We start from the raw sequence: 23,058 nt of genomic DNA on the forward strand, positions 1-23,058 counted from the left end.
CCAGTGACTGTGACATGCTAAATACAGCCTTTTACCACATGTTACCCTTCCCATTGAGAGCTGACCTGGATAATACTAAATGAAATGGGCAATAATGTCTTCTCAACAAATTGAATTTGCCATCACTGAGTCTATTACAGAAGACGAGATTCATGAAATGCTAAATTGATTTAAAGCCAAGCGGTGTTCAAATTATAATAGTTTAAAGTCAACTCATTGTGGCTCAGGTTAAGACTTAAATTTCACATAGAACAATAGTCTCTTTTTAGAAAAATATGATAGCAAATTATTTAGCAGCTGTAGATAAGCGGAGGCCCAACACTCCATTTAACATTTAACAGTCCATTCTTTCATGGGAAAGGGTGAAACCCTTATGACTGTTTCAGCCAACCTATGACAACTCTTCCAAAATTCTTAGTTTCCTAAAAGTACAACAAATAAACCAATTTACTACAAGGGTCATTTCAAAAGTAGTAGAGAGAGTCTCTTTTCTAGTTGTGCATGGGAGGAACCACATTTTTGATCATCCCCCCTCTAACTGCAGCCCCTTATGTAAGAGGGAATGAACAAAAATAGGTTGCCTTGATACCTCTAGAAGTGACTTGGAAATGGTTTATGACCCCTTCTGGCCAACTGTGCTCTGGCTTCCTCTGGCTTTCCATGACCCCATCAGGCCACCATTAGGCATGTTGCCAGCTAGCCACCCTGATAAAGCCCACCCCCACAGCTGCACCAATCACCTGCCTTTTCTCTGGAGCTATAGGAAAGCCCTATGGCCTCCTCTTGCCTCCACTAAGGTGCTACAGCTTCACCTTGCAGTCCTGTCTTTGCAGTGCTTGTGAGATCAACCACAGCTCCAGCTTCTGACATTTGGCATTTGGCAAACACCCATTGATGATGCATGTTTGGGAGTCCAACATTGTGTGAGATCAGAATGGGATGGTGGTGGTGGTAGCAGTAGTAGTAGTAGTAGTTGTAGTAGTTGTAGTAGTTGTAGTAGGAAGAAGAAGAGGAAGAAGAAGAAGAAGAATGGGTTCTTACATGCCGCTTTTCTCTACAAGAAGGAGTCCCAAAGTGGCTTACACCCGCTGAGAGACCCCTGATATCACTGCTCGGTCAGAACAGCTTTATCAGTGCTTTGGCAAGCCCAAGGTCATCCAGCTGGCTATAAGAGCCAATTTGGTGTAGTGGTTAGGAGTGCGGACTTCTAATCTGGCGAGCCGGGTTCGACTCTGCGCTCCCCCACATGCATCCAGCTGGGTGACCTTGGGCTCGCCACGGCACTGATAAAATTGTTCTGACCGAGCAGTGATATCAGGGCTCTCTCAGCCTCACCCACCCCACAGGGTGTCTGTTGTGGGGAGAGGAATGTGAAGGCGACTGTAAGCCGCTTTGAGCCTCCTTCGGGTAGGGAAAAGCGGCATATAAGAACCAACTCTTCTTCTTCTTCTTCTATATGTGGAGGAGGAGCAGGGAATCAAACTCGGCTCACCAGATTAGAAGTCCAAACTCGTAACCGCTACACCAAGCTGGCTCTGTGGTTCCTTTGTCACAATTGTTGCAGTTACCAAAGCACTCAAAATAGAAGAAGTGTTGCTTTTTTATACCCAGCTTCTTACTACCTGAAGGTGTCCCAAAGCAGCTTGCAAACACCTTTCCCTTCCTCTCCCCACAACAGGTGCCCTGTGAGGCAGGTGAGGCTGAGAGAGCTCTGAGAGGAACTGTGAGTGACCCAAGGTTTCCCAGTTGCCTGCAGGTGGAGGAGTGAGGTATCAATCCCAGCTCTCCAGATTAAAGGCCACTGCTCTTAATGACTACACCAAAATATGCCCCAAAACAAAGCTGATTCTTAACAGATTGAGCCAGACTATTTAGAACAGCGGTCCGCAACCTTTTGCGGCCTGTTGCCAAGGGGTGGGGGGAGAGGGCGACCCAGGGCCCTGCGCATATGCAGCAGCCCCGTGCAAGTGCACATGTGCGGACCTGCCGCACATGTGCGTTTGTGCCCAGCGGGGACACAAAAGTGCATGAGCGGCAGTTCCATGCATATATGCATGCGCAGGGCTGCCACGCATGCGCGAAACTGCTGTGTGCGCGTTTGCGCCCGTCGGGCACAAGCACACATGTCCGGCCGGTCCACGAATGCGCGTTTATGCCGCCGGCGTGCCAGCGGCCACGCTTCCCTCTCCCCCATCCCTCCCACAGCAAGAAGCTTGTCAGACCACAAGCTAATTAGCCGCTTCAGCGGCTGATTTGCTCGTGGCCTGGCGAGCTTCTCGCTGCGGGGGGGGTGGGGAGAGGGAGCCGCAGCCCGCTGCCGAAGCTCTTGTGGCCCGGTATCGGGCTGCAGACCGGGGGTTGGGGACCACTGGCTTAGAAGTTGCATTCCTACTAAGAATGTATATAATTGTCACTGCATTTTTGGAACCTACCTTTAAACTTCTGAAAATAATAAATCAGTGTGGATTAATAGAGGGGAAATTATATGAAGCTTAATTGACCCTATGTGATGCCATAGTTTCCCCTCCCCAACACACACATTGGGACCTTACAGAATCAAATTTGCTGACAATTTATTTGCTGGGATAGCCACTTGTTGAAGAGGTAATGCAAAGAATTTGATGTTGTTGTTGTTGTTGTTTAAATTGCACAGGCCTGCATATCAGACAGACATGCCCTGTGTGAAAACAAAAGCAATAGGACTTTAATTCTGTATACTTTGGCTGATAAGGCTAATGCAGGAAATGATAAATTGCCGGACACCTAATTTGTTCTCAAATAAAAAGTGATAGATTTTTTTTTAATGAGTTGATTTGTGCACACAGTAAGGTTTTCCCTCTTGAGAAAGACAGTCATCCAATTCTAGGGATTGACAGCCTCGGGCTACCAAGGCTACCAACCTCTCCTCATTCCAGACTTCATGCTGAATGACAGGTGGGAGATGGCCTCACTCAACCTGCAGTCTGGTCGCTTCCCCATCATTGCTATGTCTGTCAAACTCTTACAGTTGGAGGGTGTGGAGATCCATCTTCATAGACTTCAAATGGTAAACAAAATCTAAGTGTATTCTGTTTGCATCTCAATGAAGCTGTTGAGGAGCACAACAAATCCTGCCCTCTGAATTAGTTTTTAAAACAGGCTATGTCGAATAATGATGGCCCTCTTGTATCATTCCCAATATACATTAAGTTACCTTTTCTTCGCTAAGCCAGTGAAGAAGGCTTTTATGTAAAAATGTTGTCATCCTGTCTAGAATTATTGCAGCTTCTCATTTGCTGCTGCTCCTCAGACTGAAATATGGCAGCTAATATACTACATTTTCCTAATGGAAAAATAAGTGCTCATGACAGTCAGGTTTATAAATATGTAAAAAAAAAAAAATCCTTTTAATTGTTCTTAGCCAAACAGGCAGGTAATCAATAATATCAGACGTGACAAACATACTGGTGACGTGAACTGTAGTCAAAAGGACTGGGAAGAGATAAGGACTTCCTGTCAGCAGTGACCTATGCTAATTAATATTCAGATTCTGTCATTTTCCGTGACAAATGGATTCCTTGAGCTATATTGATATAGTAGGTTAAACATTTAAAAAGTTAGGTTGAACTTTGACTTTAAATATTCATTAGAGCTAATTATGGATTTTATGACTACATGAATTACACTTTCTGAGTCATCATTGGCAATTTATTTTACATTTATTTAAAGCACTCTTCATAATTGCAATATTAGCTTTAAGCACATTCAATGAGGTAATGCAGCAAATGTTTATTCTGTGCAGTAATTATTTAAACCTTTGTTCCAAGCACTTCCCTGTAGTTGTTAAATTTGCACAAGTGAAATGACCCATTTCTCAGCATGTAATTAAAAATTAAAGAGGCGCATTGTTCAGTACCGTTTTAGAAATAGCTTCGTCTTTATTACAGGGCCAAGTTCAGATGGCAAGGGACATTGTGTGTATCGCCAATTCTATGTTATCTTTTGCATGAAAAAATAAAATGCTTACTATACTTTTAAAAATAAACCTCTTTTTAGGGCCAGCTGAACAATAGCATGAGCAACAGATTATTGTCATCATGTTCTGTGAATACCATTTGCCTGCATTCTCAGAGTATTTCATACGCTCTTGGATGAATATTTTCCTATAAATGTGCACTAACGTAGATTGTGCCATTATTTTCGGTGGTGTCCTCTGTTAAAATTAACAAATACGCTTTTGGAAGTGTCTGAACCTGTGGGAGCCCCCAGACTCTTGCCGTCTAAAGAATCGCAGGGTTGCTGTCATCATACACTGTGAGAAATAAGAAACAAATCAACAGGAAAACGTATTCAGTAGTATAGAATTGTCTTCCATTGTAAAATCCCATATTGAATATCTTGCACAAAACATGTTTACTTTTAATTTTAAGCAGCCATTCATCCTAAATGGGCCTGGCAGTTCTGTATACTTATTTATAAATAAGTGTATTTAGGACTGAGGTACTAGACTAGCTGAGAAATGCTGATAGTATATGGGCTGAATCCAAAGTTCCTGTTGCACTGACAGTAGAGATTTCCTCTGACACAGAGAGCCTTCCTCCCTCACCCATTTCACCATGGTAAGAACAAATGGCTGAGCCAGGAAATCCTTTGGCTATTTAAATACTAAATACTCAGGGATCTAAAAAACAAGACAGGGCAGATTTCTAGCTCAAGACCCAGCATACAAAACAAACCTAGGGCGGTTCCCAAAGTCATATCACTACATATACTGGAGTCAAAAGTGAGAGAGGAGCTCCCATAACTTCTATTACATTACAGTGGCAGCAAGCAGACCGAGCCCCCAGAATTCTCTGGAAGTCCCCTAGAATTCGGGATAAATTCTATGGAAATTCCAGAGTTTGATGCTGGTCAAATTCACAGCAGTACTGGTGTTGCCAGAGGGAAGGGAGATCAACAATGCTTCCATACAGACCATCCTCTGAAATAGCCATTCCCTCCGGGGGACCTGATATGTCTAGTCTGGGAGAACTCTACACACTGCCTGGAGATTAATAACCCTACTCAGTACTATAGACCTTTTCCAATGCTGGTGCCTACATGACATGGTTAAGACCAGTAGCCTCTAATCTGGAGAACTAGGTTTGATTCCTGACCTCTCCTTTCACATGGCCTGCTAAGTGACCTTGGATTAGTCACAGTTTTCTCAGAGCTCTCTCAGCCTCACCTACCTCACAAGGTGCCTGTTGAGGTAGCAAAGGATGGAGAGGTAGCAAAGGATATTATAATCTGCTTTGAGACTCCTTAGGGTAGAGAAAAGTAGAGTATGAAAACCAACACTTCTTCCCTACTGCTTCAATTTTAAGGGTATATGGGGACCCGTTTGGTGTTGGGTAGGTTGCAAGCTATGCAATCCTATTATGTGCATGGGGTTCATCCGAGATTAAATGGCCAATATGCTTTGTTGTTTTTTCCCCATGTGCAAAGCAATCCTCTACGCTCCTGTACATGTTCAGAAGGATTCTAGATTTCACAATGTACACTATAAATTTCATGTATCTGTGTACATATATGTGCACATGTATATTAAGCACATGGTAACTTCTTAGGTGTGTCAAAGTCAGCCTAACCCCTGCTATATGGGCCAGTGTCTCTGCAGAGGCCTGCAGACCTTGATGCATTCAAGCACTGTACAGCATTTCCTCAAGAATTCTGGCACTACTGCGAGTCCTGAATTGAACATCAGTGTGCTCCTAAGCAGACTCAAGCCTTTCTAAACCCCATTGACTTCAATGGACTTCAAAATGTTTAATTGTGTCTATGATTGTTCTGTCAGGCTACATTCTCACAGGCACTTTTCTGCTCCATTGAATCACATAAAACTTATTTCTCTGTGGTTTTCACCATAGATATTGTGAGGGATTCCTAAAACATCATGAATGCTGTGATGTCATTTCTGAGCAACACTTCCCTTCCCCAGGCTCTGCCCCAAATGCTCCCAGGTGTTGGTAACTCAAGGCTGGCAACCCTGTATCCTGCGTAGTTTAGATGAAAGCTGAGATAAAAATGTACGAGGCAGATTAAATCCAGCACTAAGTGCTAAATTATGCACTGAAAGAGGCAAGCGTAGAACAGACAGCTCTGCCTAGCATATGAATTTTATCTGTGTGAAAGAGAGAGGTAAGAACAGATAAATCTCTGCAAGACAACTTTCGAGAACATTACTATTTAAGAATTATCTGTTATTCCTAGGAAGTTAAATAGTACCACTGTACTATTATCTGCTTGTATTAATTGCTAATGAAATTATATCAGTTGTTGGCCTCTTTGTTTTGTAGAACATTTTTTTTCATTCCATCAACCTGGCCTCCCTGCAGAATCATTAACCTTGAGTCCTCAGTGAGAATGTCTGTTTGTGTTTCTTATTTGCTTCCTGTATGTATAAATGCACCCTTAAAAGAAAAAAGAAACTGGAGTGAGCTACCTGGGTCACAAGAAAATGTACTCATCAATTAAAAGTGTGACAGTGTTTTCCGTTGGATGAACTAATATGTCAAGGAGATGGGCAGGACCTCATGTTTGTGCTTTTGACAAATCAGCAAATGTTTAATCTCTAGATGTGCAGCTTCTCATAAATAATGCAGGAGTCAGCGAGCCAAAACTCGGCTGCGCCAGAAGGGAGCGTCTGTCTCCTTGCTACCAAGCTCTGAAATAGGCAAAAATGAAACGAAATACATCTTTTGTTTGAGAATATGGCTTCTTTCCCTGCATGTGAACATCACATCAAAGGGACTGAGGTTGCTCCCCCACCTACACTCCCACACACAAATCATGACGCTCTAGAAAAGAGCTTTAGCCGAATGTCAGAACATGTGTTTGGCACTAAGAAGATCCCAGGTTCAATTCCGGGTATCTGTATTTGTCAAAGGGTAGCAGGGCTAAGAGAAAACCATCTGTTTGGAAATCTGTCATCAGTCAGAGTAGACAGTTCTGGGCTAGATGATCTGCATCAGTATGAAGCCGGTTCATACATTTTAGGGTTGCCAGTCCCCAGATGGAGGTGAGGGATCCTCTGATTTCTAGCCCCCTCCCTCAACTTCAGGGCCATCAGGACGTGGGGGAAATTATTCTCCCCAAAGAGGCAAAAAGCTAAAAAAAATAATGTGATATCTCTGCATTACCTGGAAGTGATATAGGCACATCTGTGACATTGAAAGGAGACACTGTGGTTTGGGGGCAAAACTCTATAGTAAGAAACAAATTTTACCTTAGGGGTTCTGCCAACAAACCAGAACATCATCCCTGATGTGCCTACATCACTTTCAGGTGACATGTTGCATTCATTCATTCATTCATTCATTCATTCATTCATTCATTCATTTCCTGCCATTCCCAGGCTAGCTGGCTCGTGGCGGGTTACAGAATAACTCCCCGCCCCCCAGTAAAGCTGCATCTAAAACCCACCCTTACAATCCCTCAACAACAAAAATAATCTAAAACTCAAGCCCCCTCCCATCATATCCAACAGCTCAACGAGTCCCCCAACCAGCGCCTCAGGGAGGGTCTGCTAATAAGGGATTAGCCAGTTTTCCAGCTGTTCTGAGGAGGGCCCTCTGATCTTTTCTACTCTGGCCTAAACCAAATGCCTGGGGGAAGAGCTCCATCTTGCAGGACGTGTGGAACAATGTAAACTCCAACAGGGCCCTGCATTTCCAGGAGCTCATTCTACCAGATCGGGGCCAGGACTGAAAAGGCCCTGGCTCTGGTCAAGGCCACGTCCTCGGGCCAGGAACCACCGACAGACTTGCACCCCCAGAGCAAAGCACCCTATGGGTGGTCCCCCAGGTGGTGATAGGTAGTCCCCCAGATATTTATTTCTGGCATCTTCTCGGTAATTCCCCCACCAGCTGGTCCAATGGTTCTGACAACTGATACATTTATATGAATTTCAAAATCTGGATTGCATTGGATGTTTTCAGTTAATAATCTGCTTTTTGTGACTTTCCAAATTCTATACATATTTGCTTATGTAAGAGGTTCTAATGATACGACCATGCAGACTGGGAGCCCAGTTTCAAAGCTGTGTATGCATGGAAAATCCATGTGGCACCCTTTTCATAAAAATTGGGGACCATATGTGTTAGCAGAATGATGGTGAGCACAGGCTTAGAGATTTTCAGGAGGAGATGCAAAAATCCTGCCCGATTGCCAGGGCTTTTAAGGGGATTTGAATGAAAGGCATCTTTTAATGGAGGGGGGAGGGGGATTTGGGGCTTGCTTTCTGGTTTGAGGTGGGTATATTTTACCTATTATTGTATGCTTCCTTTAACCCAGGGGAAAAGTGGAATAGAAATGTTTTAATTATTATTAATAATAAATAATAAAGTAATAAATGCTGCTGTTAGTGAGGTCCCTATACATGTAATTGAAATGTTTGAAAAGAACAAAGTGATTTCTGAACAAGGAAACAACACAAAAGTGTCAAGCTATGACAAGAAGCTCAGAACATTATAAGAAGATGGAGGGTGCCTAAAGATATGCATGCAGAATACATATTTAGTCACCAGTGAGTAACCATAGCCAGCACTCATTGACTCATTGGGAGCCAGTGCCGAGAACTGGTTAAAGTGCCAGGCTTGGATCGGCAAGGCCCAAGTTTGAATCTCCACTCTGCCATGGAAGCTTCCTGGTGATTTTGGATCAGTTCCACACACTCAGCCTAGCCTTCTTCATACTGAAGATAAAATGGAAAAGAGGAGAATGTAGGCCATGTTGGCTTCCCACTAGGGAAACGATGGAGTAGAAATTAAATAAATAAATCCAAGATTTCCTAAGCCATTGTCCACAAAGTGGCCAGCAAAAATGTCCTCATCAGAGTTACAGAATCATGAATGACAGGGTAAAGATGTAAAAAATCTAGAAATTTTAAATTAAGGGAAGGGGCGTTTTCTAAAGGGGGAATGTTGGGGAAAATTAAAATGATGCAATATTAGTTTTATTGCTTATTACCTGGTATATAAAATTGTAGCATATGGCAAATTTATGACATTTTAAAATTAAAAATACCTTTGTTTTTTACAAGCAAAACAGCAAATGGGAGGATTGGGACTATGGTTCATTGGCAGGGCATCTGCTTTGCACTTGGAAAATTCCATGTTCGATCTCTGGCAAGATGAACAGAATCAGTTAGCAAGTGATGTGAAAGACATCTGCCTAAAACCCTGACCTGTCAGAGAAATAGACAGTATTGACTTTGATAGACATTTTTACTCAATGTAAGACAACCATGTACATCCTGTGCTAATGAAAGAAGTGCAAACTGGTGCACCTGTACTGCTATAGCATATATCTGTTGGAAGTCCGTCAACCCCATACAACTAGACATTTTTGAATAAGTAAGGAGCAGCTGTAGGGAGGCAAAGAATGGGGTGGTGGGGACAATGTGTGGAAGGATAAGCCAGAGGAGCAGCAGGATGGAGAAGGAGGAAGCAAGAGGAAGAGGAGGGGAAGGTGGCAACTAGGGGTGTACAAGAAAAACTGTTGGGTTTCATCCAGAATCACACCTAAGCTCCTGACAGAAGGCACCAGTGTTAATTGGGCTCCATCCATGGCTGGTAGATGTATCACCTGTCTCTCTGCATGCCAACCCAGCCAGAGGACCTTCGTCTTGGCTGGAATCAACTGCAGCCTGGTCCACTGAATCTACCATGGCCTCTAGGCATTTACTTACTTAGTTGAACTTCATATTTCAACCCAACAACCTTGCAAAAGCATTGCAATGATTGTCTCTAAGACATTACAACTCTTCTTAGGGTACTTTTGCCATTGGGCTTCAGTTATGCCTCTTTCTCCTCCCTCCTATTGCCCTGGAAACCAGAGCAAAAGGCATTAAAGAACCCTATAAACCTTGCTACTTCCAGCCACTCAGTATGGCGGAATATACTCAGAAAAATCCCCCCTCCCTCCCCCCAATAAATCATCTTTCTTCAGGATCAGCTATACCCGTAGTTGCTCAGATTTTGTGATCTGAGTTTGGCTTTTTAAAAATACCCAGAAAATACTGGTAATTTTGAAACCCACTTGCTTTGTTTCTGATTTTAATACTAATTTGAATGTCTGTGTGCTTGTAGTTTTATCCTTTTTGTTGTGCTGTTTTCATAATGTGAGTTTCCTTAAGTAGATATGTATACACATTCTAAGTTAAGGACAAATAACGTTTCTTTAGCAATAAATTGGTATTGATGGATAATATTCCCTTTAAACATCAGGGGAAATTAAGAATTAATTTATTGAATTCAAGTCAGTTGATTCTGCTTTCTGAATACCATTAAACTTAGTTCACATTTGATGCTTTTGATAGCAGTCTGTTGAAATTGTACCAATTTACTTTTTGTTTCAGGCCCTGGGAAGCTTTTACTTTCTCCATGAATCCTTGAAAAACATTTACCAATTTGACTTTAAAGGTAAGTGTAAGCAGAAGTCACTACATGTCACGGCTCAAGAAACCCTGACTCTCTTCTTGTTGGCATTACTATGTCTTGTTTCTTCAGTATCATTTTGCCTATTACACAGACAGTACTAATGGAACAACTACTAGCCTGTTGGGTTTACTGGAATGAAAGTGTGTTTGCAAATAAAATTGTTACATTCATGTTTAAAATATCTGAGATATAAACCAAAAAATGTAAAGTGTGAAACTTCTCAAGGGGTTACATTACACATGATGTTGTCTGTATATGACGCTGCCTTGTACTGGATCAAACCATTGATTCATCAAGGGCACTATTGTCTACTCAGATTGTCAGCAACTCTCCAGATCGAAGAGACAGGTCTTTCATATCACCTACTGAGTAGGGACCTTCTGCATGCCAAGCAGATACTCTACCACTGAGCCACACTGGAATTTCATTTTTATAACTCTTGATGTGTTTTATGGCAGCTACAAAAGGGGTAGTATAGATTGGGAATATGGTCTTGGGAAAAGTGGCAAGGACAAAAATGCACACTTCTGGTGCCAGAAGAAGATAAATGCAACTTGGGTACTTCTCTTATCCAGTGTAGAGTGGATGTACATTTTATGTTGGAGAGGGAGGAGAAGAAGTTGCACTCCAGGGATGAAAATCTCTTCTGTTTGCAGAAATTAACAGTGGACCCAGGAAATTTTAAATAAGTTAACAAATGTTCAGCATTCCAAACTGTGTGCATTACTACAACAAAAATTGAGTCCAATAGCACCTTTAAGACCAACAATGATTTATACTAGTCGTGAGCTTTCAAGTGCATCTTCCTCAAACTAAATAAACAACCATCATAAGTGTAGATATGTAAGGCAAAATAAATTGTGGCAAATTATTAAACTGTGTCATAATATCCAAATTAAGCCATATGATGCCATATGAGAATTCTTTGCTAAAACAGCTAATCAGTTTTTTTGAGTTCAGTGGTAGTTCACAAAAACATCGGAGAAATAAAAGTCCATGTTAGTAATTAATGGCAGACACTTTCCCAGTTGTGAAAAAGAAATAATTAACAGAGGCTAGTTGATGGCTCCGGTGCTATTGGACTCAATTTTTGTTGTGCTACTTCAGACCAACACAGCTACCCACTTGAATCTACGTGTGCATTACTGTATTATATGATTAGCACTTAGGCTAGAATCACATACAGCAAAAAGGACCAGGAGCTCTGAATGGCAAATTGGAAAATGGGCCAGATTTCAATTTTCTTATTTTTTGTCAACACTTTGCTTATATAACTACATACTATTTTATAAAGTTAATCAGGAGATTTACATTATGCTTTTATACAGTTTATAAAAGAAGTTAGATTGTGTTAAAAGTCCTTTCTCTGTCTCCTTTTTTTAGTGGATGTGAGAGATGTCTGTACAAATTCCAATACAAAACCTTATAAGCTTCATTAGGTTATTGAGACAGGTCACATTATTCTCCATCTTTGAGCTGCATTTATATGAAACATCATTGAAACGGTGTGTGAACTAATTGTCTCAATTGTTCACTTTCATTATTCTTGTTCTCACCCAAGATAGATTGCCCCCTTTCTTGTAATTGAGGGTATGGAGGTCTTACTTTAGTGAAGGATTTGAATAGCAGTTTTCTGAGTATTGCATTTCATGGTTTAACTACCATAAATCCTTCTAGTCATCATTTTTTGGATGCTCAAGTAAAACCTGAGTCTTAATGTCAAATACTCATCATAGTATATTTTCTTCGCGAAAGAGACCAATGTAAATTGCATCATTGATATGGCAACTTTTAATGAGCAATTAACTTGTCCATCTACTTCAATGCTGAGCAATTAATTAATCAAGTGAATTGTGGAGCTACAATATAAGCACTCAAGTTTAGTGCTAAGTCTACATTTTGCACCTAATGGCCTTCAAGTCAAATTCAACCTTCACCCTACCACATGCGCAAAGTTTGAAGAGTATACTTGTACTTTAATAAATTAAAATTTGTCTCAATTGTTAACTTGTTTTAACTTTTTAACTTGTTTAACTTGCTCATACAAATTCTAAATGAGCATTAGCTCCTCTCCTACATATTTCAACATTTATTTAAAATCCCAAGATTTCAGATTCATAATAGAAATACTGGAACACAATTAAAAAGTGAAAACACTACAAACCAATCTAGCAGGAGCCACAAAATCCAAACCTGTAACCTTTTCCTCAAAGCCAATAGCAACCAGGAAACTAATCAAAGGAGAGTGCATAAAGAGAGAGGAGGAAACCAACTGGGGTAATCCTAAACTGGTCTATTCAGATTGTCATATTGTCCACTGGGGCTCACTCCCAAAAAATCATACTTAAGGTTGAAGCCTGAAAATCTGGAAGGGAAAAAAATCCATTTAGTGCCTACAATCAAAACTGAACAGACTTGGTAGCAGATAACCGTTGCAAGGAGAAAGTTCCAGAATTGAGGGAAAATAATTAAGGAGGTTATTCCTTCTGCCCCCAGGTGGAAACCTGTTAAACTGGAAAAAGGAGATAAGTAAGGGACCATGCTGCATTAAACTAAGTTTAGTGAACTAAAGAAGAAAAGTTAAAGCAACCACCTTCCGCGGCTTCATTTTTTAGAAAAGCATTGGCACGTATTTCTTAAACTCCACCAGAAAAACAATGTGTGTTTAGGTAAGAAGAGAGGGCATTATGAAGAGGCAATAGGAAGCATAGGCTTGCCATCTATGGGCTGGAAAATACCAGGAGATTTTGGAAGTGGAGTCTGAGGAAGGTGATGTTTGGGGAGGGGAGGGAGTTCAGTGAGGCATAACACCATAGAGTCCACCTTCCAAAACGGCAATTTTCTCCAGGTGAATTTATCTCTGAGCCTGGAGATAAATTGTAATCCCAGATCTCCAGCCACCACCTGGAGGCTGGCAACCCTAAAGGAGAAGTGATATCGGAGAATCTGAGACAGATAGGGAGTTAAAACCTAATGAATCTGTGGAGGTCCTGTTAGAAAAGGGATACTCTCTTCTTAGCATAGTTAACTTCTCTGTTTACACACAAGTATTCTACATTTTGTGGTATCTCTGACTGACTCATGTGTGGGGCAGAGTAAATCAGCGTGATAATTCAGTAAGATGCTGGAATGCATATTCTAGGTATAGCACACCTGGGGCGTGTGTGTATCAGGTATGTACCATCTTTTGCATCAAACTGGATAAATAGAACACAATAATTTTTTTTAATGGCGAGCTGTCACAATGTGATTTTCAACTATATTTCAAGAGGAGAACTGTCTAACTTTGTTGTTATTAATACTTGTGCGCATAAATAATGGCATCTACTTAACTAAAATGTTCTTATTTCTCCCTAGCTAAGAAGTACAAAAAAGTGACGGGAAAAGAAATCTACTCAGATACATTAGAAAGTACACCCATGCTGGAAAAAGAAAAGTTTCCACAGGATTATTTCCCTGAGGTATGTTTAGCCAAGCAGAGATTACAGAGGGGTTGATCTGGGTACTATTTGCTGCATAAGTAATCAAGATGGAGTAATTCCTGAAATGTGAAGTTGTAGGTAGCTATAATCCCTCATTGGATTGACTGGGGTCAAATTTGGGGTCTAACAATTTTTCTCAGAACTACAGTTTTCTTCATACATGATTGTTGGGGCACCCATTGTCTATCAGGTGACCCAATCATAACATTTTTAAAAAATACACAGTTAAACGAATCTGCCAGGACTCACACAAGCTGATTCTGCGTGGTGAAAGCCATGCTGGGCTGCCGGCAGAATGTTGCTGTGTAGCTGCATGCTCTGCAGCAGTCTGTGTCCACATTTCAGTGGGACAGCTGGTGTCCCGCTGAAATCTGTCCCCCGGGGGAAAAAAAAGCTGCGGATTAATCCGGCTGTGCAAGGGGGGCTGCGGGGGGGGGGGTTCTTTATTTTGTACCAGCTTGGTGTAGTGGTTAGGAGTGCAGACTTCTAATCTGGCGAGCTGGGTTCAATTCTGTGCTCATCCACATGCAACCAGCTGGGTGACCTTGGGCTTGCCACAGCACTGATAAAACTGTTCTGACCGAGCAGTGATATCAGGGCTCTCTCAGCCTCACCCACCTCACAGGGTATCTGTTGTGGGTACAGGAAAGGGAAGGCGACTGTAAGCCGCTTTGAGACTCCTTCGGGTAGAAAAAAGCGACATATAAGAACCAACTCTTCTTCTTCTTCTTCTTCTTCTTCTTCTTCTTCTTCTTCTTCTTCTTCTTCTTCTTCTTCTTCTTCTTCTTCTTCTTCAACCTTCCTGCAAAATAGAAATGAATGCCCCAGTCCGCCCTGCAGTGCAGCAAAGCACTGCAAAGCTGACCAGGGCATTCTTTACCGCCTCTGGTCCACTGTAGGGCTGGTCCCCGCAGCAGCTAAGGAAACACAGGTTCTCCCAGGTCAACTGAGGGCCTGATCCATGGCAGGCCAGGGAGGAGGCCTGCCCCGCGGCTGTGACACGTGGAAACAGAGATTTGCACCACTTCTGTATGACCACCCTCTCAGGCTTTTCTGCCTGTGTGGAATTGGCCACAGTGAATTAGGGCCAGTGTACATTTGCAACTTGAGGGGTTTGGCAAGGAGGGGACAAGAACAGGATTAATATTAGTTAATACTAATCTCAAGGGGAGAGGTTGAGGAAAGGGTGGCCAGTCTGAATCTGTTCACAAATAGGAATTGAGATAGAGATACTAAAATCTAGGCAGAACTTGGGATGGGGAAAGAGCAAGAGTTGAGGGCTCAGTACGAGAATGCAGGAAATTAGTGAGGACTAGTTTGTTATGGAGGCTGTTGGCCTGAAGAGAAGGCTGTGATCATTCAATACAGGAGGGTGGAGCAGGTCAAGATAGCTGCTGAGGTTATTTAGGCCCAGGTCAGACTTCCTGAAGCTGTAAAGTTGAGGTAGTACCTTATTCTTACTACACAGGGCTTCTTTCCCACACCTAGAAGGGTTAAAAGGGTTAGAACTTTTGGCTACATCAAAAATAATATAGAGTTCTGTTGCACTGTAAATATGTTTTTACTTGAGCATAAGCTTTACTTTAGCACAAGGGTCCATAAAGTTACTTACTCAAGTTGCCCATCGGCTCCTGCTTAGCAACAGACTAACATGACTATACTTCAGGAGTTACTACATCAATGTTTTTGAGTGGAAGGGGAAAGGGAAATGAGCCTCTTCTACATTTCCAATCATTTCAAGTAACAAGATTTTTTTTTTACTTTGAGTCTTGATTCTGAGAGAGGGTTCATGGCTCAATTATAGGTCTTCTGCTTTATACGAAGGACCCAGGTTCAGTTCCTCCAGTTAAGCAAAAGGAGCAGGTACAGGTGATGTGAAAGATTTCCACCTAAAACCCTGAAGGGCCACTGCGAGTCAGAGCAGACAACACTGTCCATGATAGAGCAAAGGTCTGAGACAATATCAGGCAACCTCATGTATTCACTTATCAGCCTCTTTGTGCAACATTTTTGGCTCAAAGGCTGGAAGATACATAAATCGATGTAGTTTAAAAAAAAGAACAAACAAGCAACCAATGAAGAGCACAGATGATGAAACACAAGTTTATTTTGCTTTGCAAATTGGGGATTTAGTGTTTCTGATTAAAGTTAAATTATATACTTGATTATTCTTCATTCAAAAAAGATTTTGAGTTCAAAAAGCATGACTCCATTAAGATCATTTATTATTAATCCCCTTAAACCTTTTTGTAGTACTAAACCTAAATCTCTATATTAACCTACTTGGCTCTGCTTAAATGTTTGTGATTAAATGAAATCAACCACAGTGGCTATCCAAGCAGTGGAATCTTTTGTACGCTGAGTCGGCAGAATTTCAGCTTGGTTGTCTGCATTTAAACCAGAGTTTTAATGTGAAATTTACATTATTTGCGGGGGGAGTGGGGTGGGTGGGTTTGCCCTTAGTTTAAGAGTGATTTCCTTTTCTTTTTATTACTGCCGCTTAAGGATGATCTAAAAGTAATTACAATGATTGAGGCATAATGCAATTCAAAATAATTACAGCCCACTGCATATAAAAGTAACAAAACTTTCTCTACTGATTTATGGGTCCTCTTGGCTGGGCATGAATCTCGAACGATGCCTTTGGGAGCAACACTCCAGATAATGTTAGGTCATTTTTAAAAAGCAGATTTGTGTAGTCTATCAGGGCTGAGTAATTTTGCCCCCTCCCAGTGAGAAATTGGTTGTTATCATAGATCACCGATACTGCTCAAAGCTCTTGTGAAAGATGAATTAATTTCACTAATGCTTTAATGCAAACCTTTCATGGGGAAGGCTGTATGGTGATAACCTTACTGCAGGTTCCCCTTTCTCAATGATGATTTATGTTGTCTTTTAGTAGATGAAACTGCCTGTATTCACAATCTGTCTGCTGGCTAAAGGAATCCTATTAACAGGAAACCTGGGGAGAGACTTAATATTGTAAAAGGTGAAAGATGTCGCACTTCTTCCTTAGGATGCTGAGTTGCCCTGTTCTGAAATCAAGATAAAACAGTATTGCAAGCTACAGATAATCTTGGAACAGCTTTGATGTTTGCTGCTGGCTTACAGGAAGATCTCTGGCCTCCAAGAAGGATTACTGTTTGAAAGAGTGCAATCAGAAGCAACGGTAGCACAAAACTGGGAGCTTGGAATGGCAAGCTCCAACTTTCGTTTCTCTAAGCTCATGATGAGCTAGAGCCACATGCTCACACAGAGAAACAGAGAGAGGGAGATGAGAGAAAGTTTGGGCCTGACTTGTAATGTCCGTACATCTCCTGACTCAAACTAACTGTTGAGATTGGGTGAGGATACCAATTGCAACACTGAAGACTCAGAGCATTCATTGCCTCAGAAATGTTCTCAGTTTTGTCCTGGTGAATTCATTAAATCAAGAGAAATAGAAAGCTGGAATTCCCATGAGCAATGGACTGAGTCAGGATGTACTGAAAATTACAGTTGCCACAGCAGTAGAGACTTGGGAGTGTCCGTTGACGACCGAGAGCCCTCTTCACTGATAGTTTCCCTACATTTGAGGAAGAAGGGGAATTAGTGATAACAGAATGGCTGGTGACAGCACTGTGCCAGAGGGGAACTGTACTGGCTCATGGCCTTTCTGAACTTTTCCAGAAAGTTTGAAAAGACAGAACCAATTAGGAAGTAAAGTGGGAGGAGTTTCCCCATCAATAGTAGGAATAAATGTCTGGTGTGCTCTTCTTAGGGCTTAGGGCTAATCCTGCGTTGAGCAGGGGGTTGGACTAGATGGCCTGTATGGCCCCTTCCATCTCTATGATTCTATGATTGATTCTATGATTCTCAATAGGCAACAACAGCTTTTTACAGAAGTGCTCTTAAATATTGCCCGGGATCCAGCAAAATATTTGTTGTATTAATAACCAACATAAGAACAATACATCTAGCTGAAATTCAGTAGTGTGGCTTTAGCCATATTGGTTATAAAACTTACTGAACATTAATTCATTTTTATTACGGTTATATTTTTTACTTTTCCAATAAATTTATTATCTAAACATCCATTAGGACAAGAAATCCCATAAATATGAGAAAATAATTTGATTCTTCAAAACTAAATAACATAAAACTGCCTCCATCAAATCAGTTTACACATAGAGTACAATTATACTAATTAACCAAATAGACCTGATTTGATGAAGGCAGTTTTGTTATTGTTTAGTTTGAAGAACCATAATGATAGGAACACTGGTAGGAAATGTATAAAATATACAAGGACTCCAAGGTGACATCTGATTTTTCCTTTTCCCTTTTTCCCTTCCCTGATAGTCCCCTTTTCCTGATTTTTTAATCTCCACCCCACTACTGGCAAGCCTATATTTATCTAACCCCTTTTTTCAGCTTTTCCTCTTTTCAATCTATCTGTGAAAACAGTGGCCCAGTTACATAACAGGGAATATCCAAGGAGTTTCAGGAAGCATCTTATTTTCCCTCCTTCCACACTATTTTCTCTTTCCCTTCTCCTAGCAACCCACATATCCTTACCTTTATAGAGAGTTGTTGTTGTTGTTATGTGCGAAGTCGTGTCCGACCCATCGCGACCCCATGGACAATGATCCTCCAGGCCTTCCTGTCCTCTACCATTCCCCGGAGTCCATTTAAGTTTGCACCTACTGCTTCAGTGACTCCATCCAGCCACCTCATTCTCTGTTGTCCCCTTCTTCTTCTGCCCTCGATCGCTCCCAGCATTAGAGAAGCATCCATGGGAGGTCCCCTGCAACTTTGGATTCTTTAACTTGCCCAGGATCCATTATATAGATTCTATACACTCCTGTATCTACACCTGTCAAAAAGACTGCCTGTCATGCAGTTTCAGGAGTGGATAGAATGAATCCTGTGCAAGCTAGTGACACCAAACTTGCTGGGAATCTCTGGCTGGCCCTCTTTTACCTGCTTTTCAAGTTCAGTCAGGATTTGGATTTACATGTCCTAAGTTGCAGGCCCCCAAAGAAGGTGCTCCCAGAAAAGTGCTTTCTGAGGAAAATAAGATGCATTTTCCTGGGAGCACCTTTTTGTGGTACTGTAACTAAGACTCCGAACCGGGCATGGAATCACTGATTGGTTCAAAATTGAGAAAGGAGTTCGGCAAAGCTGTATACTGTCACCTTGCCTATTTAACTTGTATGCAGAGCACATCATGAGAAAGGCGGGGTTAGATGAGTCACAAATTGGGATCAAGACTGCAGGGAGAAATATCAACAGATCAGCCCTGACTGCTCTTTAGAAGCCCAGATCCTGAAGATGAAACTCAAATACTTTGGCCACCTTATGAGAAGGAAGGACTCCCTGGAGAAGAGCTTAATGCTGGGAGTGATTGAGGGCAAAAGAAGAAGGGGACGACAGAGAATGAGGTGGCTGGATGGAGTCATTGAAGCAGTTGGTGCAGATGGGTTGGACACGACTTCGCAGCTAACAACAACAAACTAAGACTCCATAAATTCAGTCCATACCAAACATGGAGGACAACTAAAAGTTCATGTTGGGTTGTGGTTTACAACTTGGGCATGTCACAAAGCATGAACTGAACTGCATTTTCCTGTTAGTGCCCATCCCTGTTTATTTGCTTATTTCTCTGTTATGATGCCTCTCTATTTCTTTATAAAATGCCTTCCTAAAAATATTTCTATTTCACATAGTTTGTGGAAATCCAAAAGTGTAAAAACCAAATACTACTTTGTGGGCATGTGTAATATGCTCCACTTGACAACAATGACAATGTAATATGCTCCATTTACTTGCCATATCAAGCCTCTTATATTTTTATTTTGGTACTCCAGGGAAATATTTAAATACAATAATAATACGGTATGTGAATCATATCTCTGTAACAATGGTGTGAACTCCCTATTTTCTGGTATTTTAATCTATGTTGATTTTTGTTTTTCTTTTCAGTGTAAATGGTCCAGAAAAGGCTTCATACGAACAAGGTGGTGTATCGCAGATTGGTATGTAATGTTAAATTTATTTTCCAATGCTTGTTGCACTCTGGATTGCACAGATTTTAAATTGGGGAAAGCACCCAAAAAGTATTAAAGTTTAGCTGTTGTAGAATTTTGTGTGCAGAATTTTATGTTACTTTTTGCATTATAAATGTATTTTGAAACAGTATGGTATAGATATTAGTTCTCCATATGATGGGAGAAGTTGTTTTTTCAATAAGGAAAAACAATTCTTATAAAAAGTGTACTACTCCTCTTGTGCCTATGAAGGAAAAGCTTTGATCTAGTATATAAATGGATCCCACTTTTTGGACAATGGATATTGAATCGGTCATTTATAAGTCTGGAGTTTGCAACTGTTGATTTAGCTGTGTTATAATTGCATATTGGAAAACTTTGAAAATCTGAGACTAAGCATTTGTCTGAAAATTCACTCTTTACATACAGCCTTTGTATCTGCCTTCTATTACCCGTATTTGCCGGTGTATAAGACGACTGGGCGTATAAGACGACCCCCCAACATTTCCACTCAAAATATAGAGTTTGTTACATTACATTACAGTACTATGGACCACTATGGGCAGCTATGTCTATCCCAACTGAAGTGCACCCGGCGTATAGGACGACCCCCCCACTTGGAGGCATGTTTTTCAGGGGGGGAAAGTAGTCTTATACGCCAGCAAATACTGTACTTTAATTACTTCTGTAATTTTTTCCCCATTGGCTAGCTTGGGACAATTATCATCACTCCACAGACCACAGAGAACCAAAATCACAATTCTAATCAATCAGAAGAGCCACATGACTAATATATATCCAACACACCACAACAATATATAATTACCAGAGTACTTTGAGCACATATGGTTGCTTTGCTACATATTAGGGGCATTGTTTAATGGCTTAGCATTCAACAGTGGTACGGCCCATTCCACTCTCTCAGTCAGTCACATATGTCGACCCAGCCTCATGTATATAACCCTCAATCTTGCAGAACCTTTATAGAATCATCATGGGCAAGTTGTGTTGCATTTGAAAAATAAAGTAGGTATATAATGAGCACGTAGTAATGACAATATGATACCAATTCCTTTAGAAACCACACACTTTCCTGGAATAAGAGGTGGATCCCAGAGGACCCATGCTCAGAAGAGCTATGAGTGGCATGTTAAATAGCCACCTGTGCCCCCCCCCAAGCCCCTGAGTATCACTGGTACAAGGAAACAACTGCTATAACAAACTAGCAAATTTTAAAGCTAAATTCTCTCACAGATTATATAAGAAAGTAAAATAAGAGCCATTGTGTGGTTTCCCCTTGTGGTTGGTTGGTTTGCTTTTTAATCACAGAGGAAGAAATACTTGACAATTTGATGAGTAGGAGATCCGTATTATGGTTGCTCTTCCCCTTTTCAGTTTTGGAAAGTTTGTGGGCAGTCTTTTCTTTGGAGGAAAAAAGACTGAAGGCTGCTTTGATCTTTACTTCTATCTTTCTACATAAAAGTTGATCAGATCATACAGGACTACATGAACAAGCACACAGACATTACTAGCAATATTAGTATAGCAGTGTGGCTAGAGGGACATGATGTACATTTATAAAGTTATGCATAGGATAGAGAATATGAATAGAACTTTTTCTCCCTCTCCCATTACTAGAATTCACACTTACCTAATAAAGTTGATGAGCTGTTGATTCAGAACATACAAAAGGGAATACTCCAAAAGGAATTAACGTGTGGAATTCACTGTTACATGTTGTAGTCATGGCCATTGGTTTAGCTGAGTTTACAAGGTTGTTAGATAAATTCATGGTGGATAGGTCCATCATTGGTTGTCCATAATAACTCAGTGGAGTTCTATAAATGGGATGTTTTGGTCTTCAATCCTTGCATGTAAGCCTTCAGAGAGCATGTCATTGGCTATAGTGTAAGACAGGATGAACTAGACGGACCATTGGTCTGATCCATCACAGTTGCTCTTATGTTCTTATCACTGTAATTCAGATATCCATTTAAGAAATAATCCTTTAGAGAATTATGGAGTTTTGTTATATTTTTCAAGTTGGAAAAGCATTATAAAATCACACACACAACATCCTCAAACACTGATATTTCCAGTGCAATCCTAAACAGAGTTATAGACTTCTAAACCCTTTGACTTTAATGAACTCTGAAAGATATCATCATCATCATAATTCTGCTTAGGATTTCATTGATGGTCATTCATTTCAGTCTCCTTTCTTCATGGGAGTATCTACAATTTATTTATTTATTTATTTTTACAATTTTATGCTTTATATCCAAATGCACTTTGATAATCTACTGAAGTTTATGCATCTGTAATGTTAAATGTCCAGGAGTTTTAAAAGATCATAATTGTAGCAAATTTTGCTGGAACTCTTGGACAGAGAAGCAGGTATAAAGTGAAAAAGCTGGATACAGGAGCTTAAAAATGGAGAGTCAGTGATGACTCAGTTACTGCTCTGTATTCCTAAAAATGTCCTTCTTCCTGTTTGTCTTTACTTTATTCTGAGCCAATCTTTTCTTCCTTTTGTCACAGTGCCTTTGACTTGGTAAACATTCATCTTTTCCATGATGCTTCCAATTTAGTTGCCTGGGAAACAAGCCCGTCGGTTTACTCAGGAATAAGGCATAAGGCCCTTGGTTATGTACTTGACAGGTAGGTAGTTAACTCTGTTAGTATCTTCTGTTCTCCTGTGTGTTATTTTTTATTATGTTCTGGATTTTAAAAAAATCAAGATTGTTGTCACTGTAAAAAGAATGTTTATGTCTTCTGTGAGTGAAAATGCAGAGAATAAATAATTAACACGAGTGCTCAACAAATGAATAAGAACATTAAAACCAGAAGCTGTAGAAGCTCTTGAGATCCCATCTAATGCATAAACCAACAATAGGCTAGACCTTGCACAGTTTCCCCAAAGTCAATGCTTATAACAATTGAGGTCAGGCAAGTAAGTCTGTGGAAGGAAAACCAGGCTATCCAGCAGTAGGTCTGCAGTTCATAGACCAGGGGTGGCCAAACTGTGGTTGGGGCTGCTGGCAGGGGCTCCTGGGAATTGTAGTCCATGGACATCTGGAAAGTCAT

General features: G+C 40.9%; 1 protein-coding gene across 3 annotated transcripts in view; it reads left to right on the plus strand.

Annotated features, from left to right (window-relative positions):
- Positions 1 to 23,058, plus strand: part of INPP5A (inositol polyphosphate-5-phosphatase A) — a 295,368-nt gene that overhangs the window by 154,715 nt on the left and 117,595 nt on the right. For all 3 annotated transcript variants that reach the window (XM_077350184.1, XM_077350186.1, XM_077350185.1), the window contains exons 5-8: positions 10,379 to 10,442; positions 13,818 to 13,921; positions 19,907 to 19,959; positions 22,513 to 22,632. In XM_077350184.1, the coding sequence (XP_077206299.1) occupies positions 10,379 to 10,442; positions 13,818 to 13,921; positions 19,907 to 19,959; positions 22,513 to 22,632 (341 nt within the window). The remainder of the gene's footprint in view (positions 1 to 10,378; positions 10,443 to 13,817; positions 13,922 to 19,906; positions 19,960 to 22,512; positions 22,633 to 23,058) is intronic.

The sequence above is a fragment of the Paroedura picta genome, chromosome 8, assembly GCF_049243985.1.
Source record: "Paroedura picta isolate Pp20150507F chromosome 8, Ppicta_v3.0, whole genome shotgun sequence".
Taxonomy (NCBI): domain Eukaryota; kingdom Metazoa; phylum Chordata; class Lepidosauria; order Squamata; family Gekkonidae; genus Paroedura; species Paroedura picta.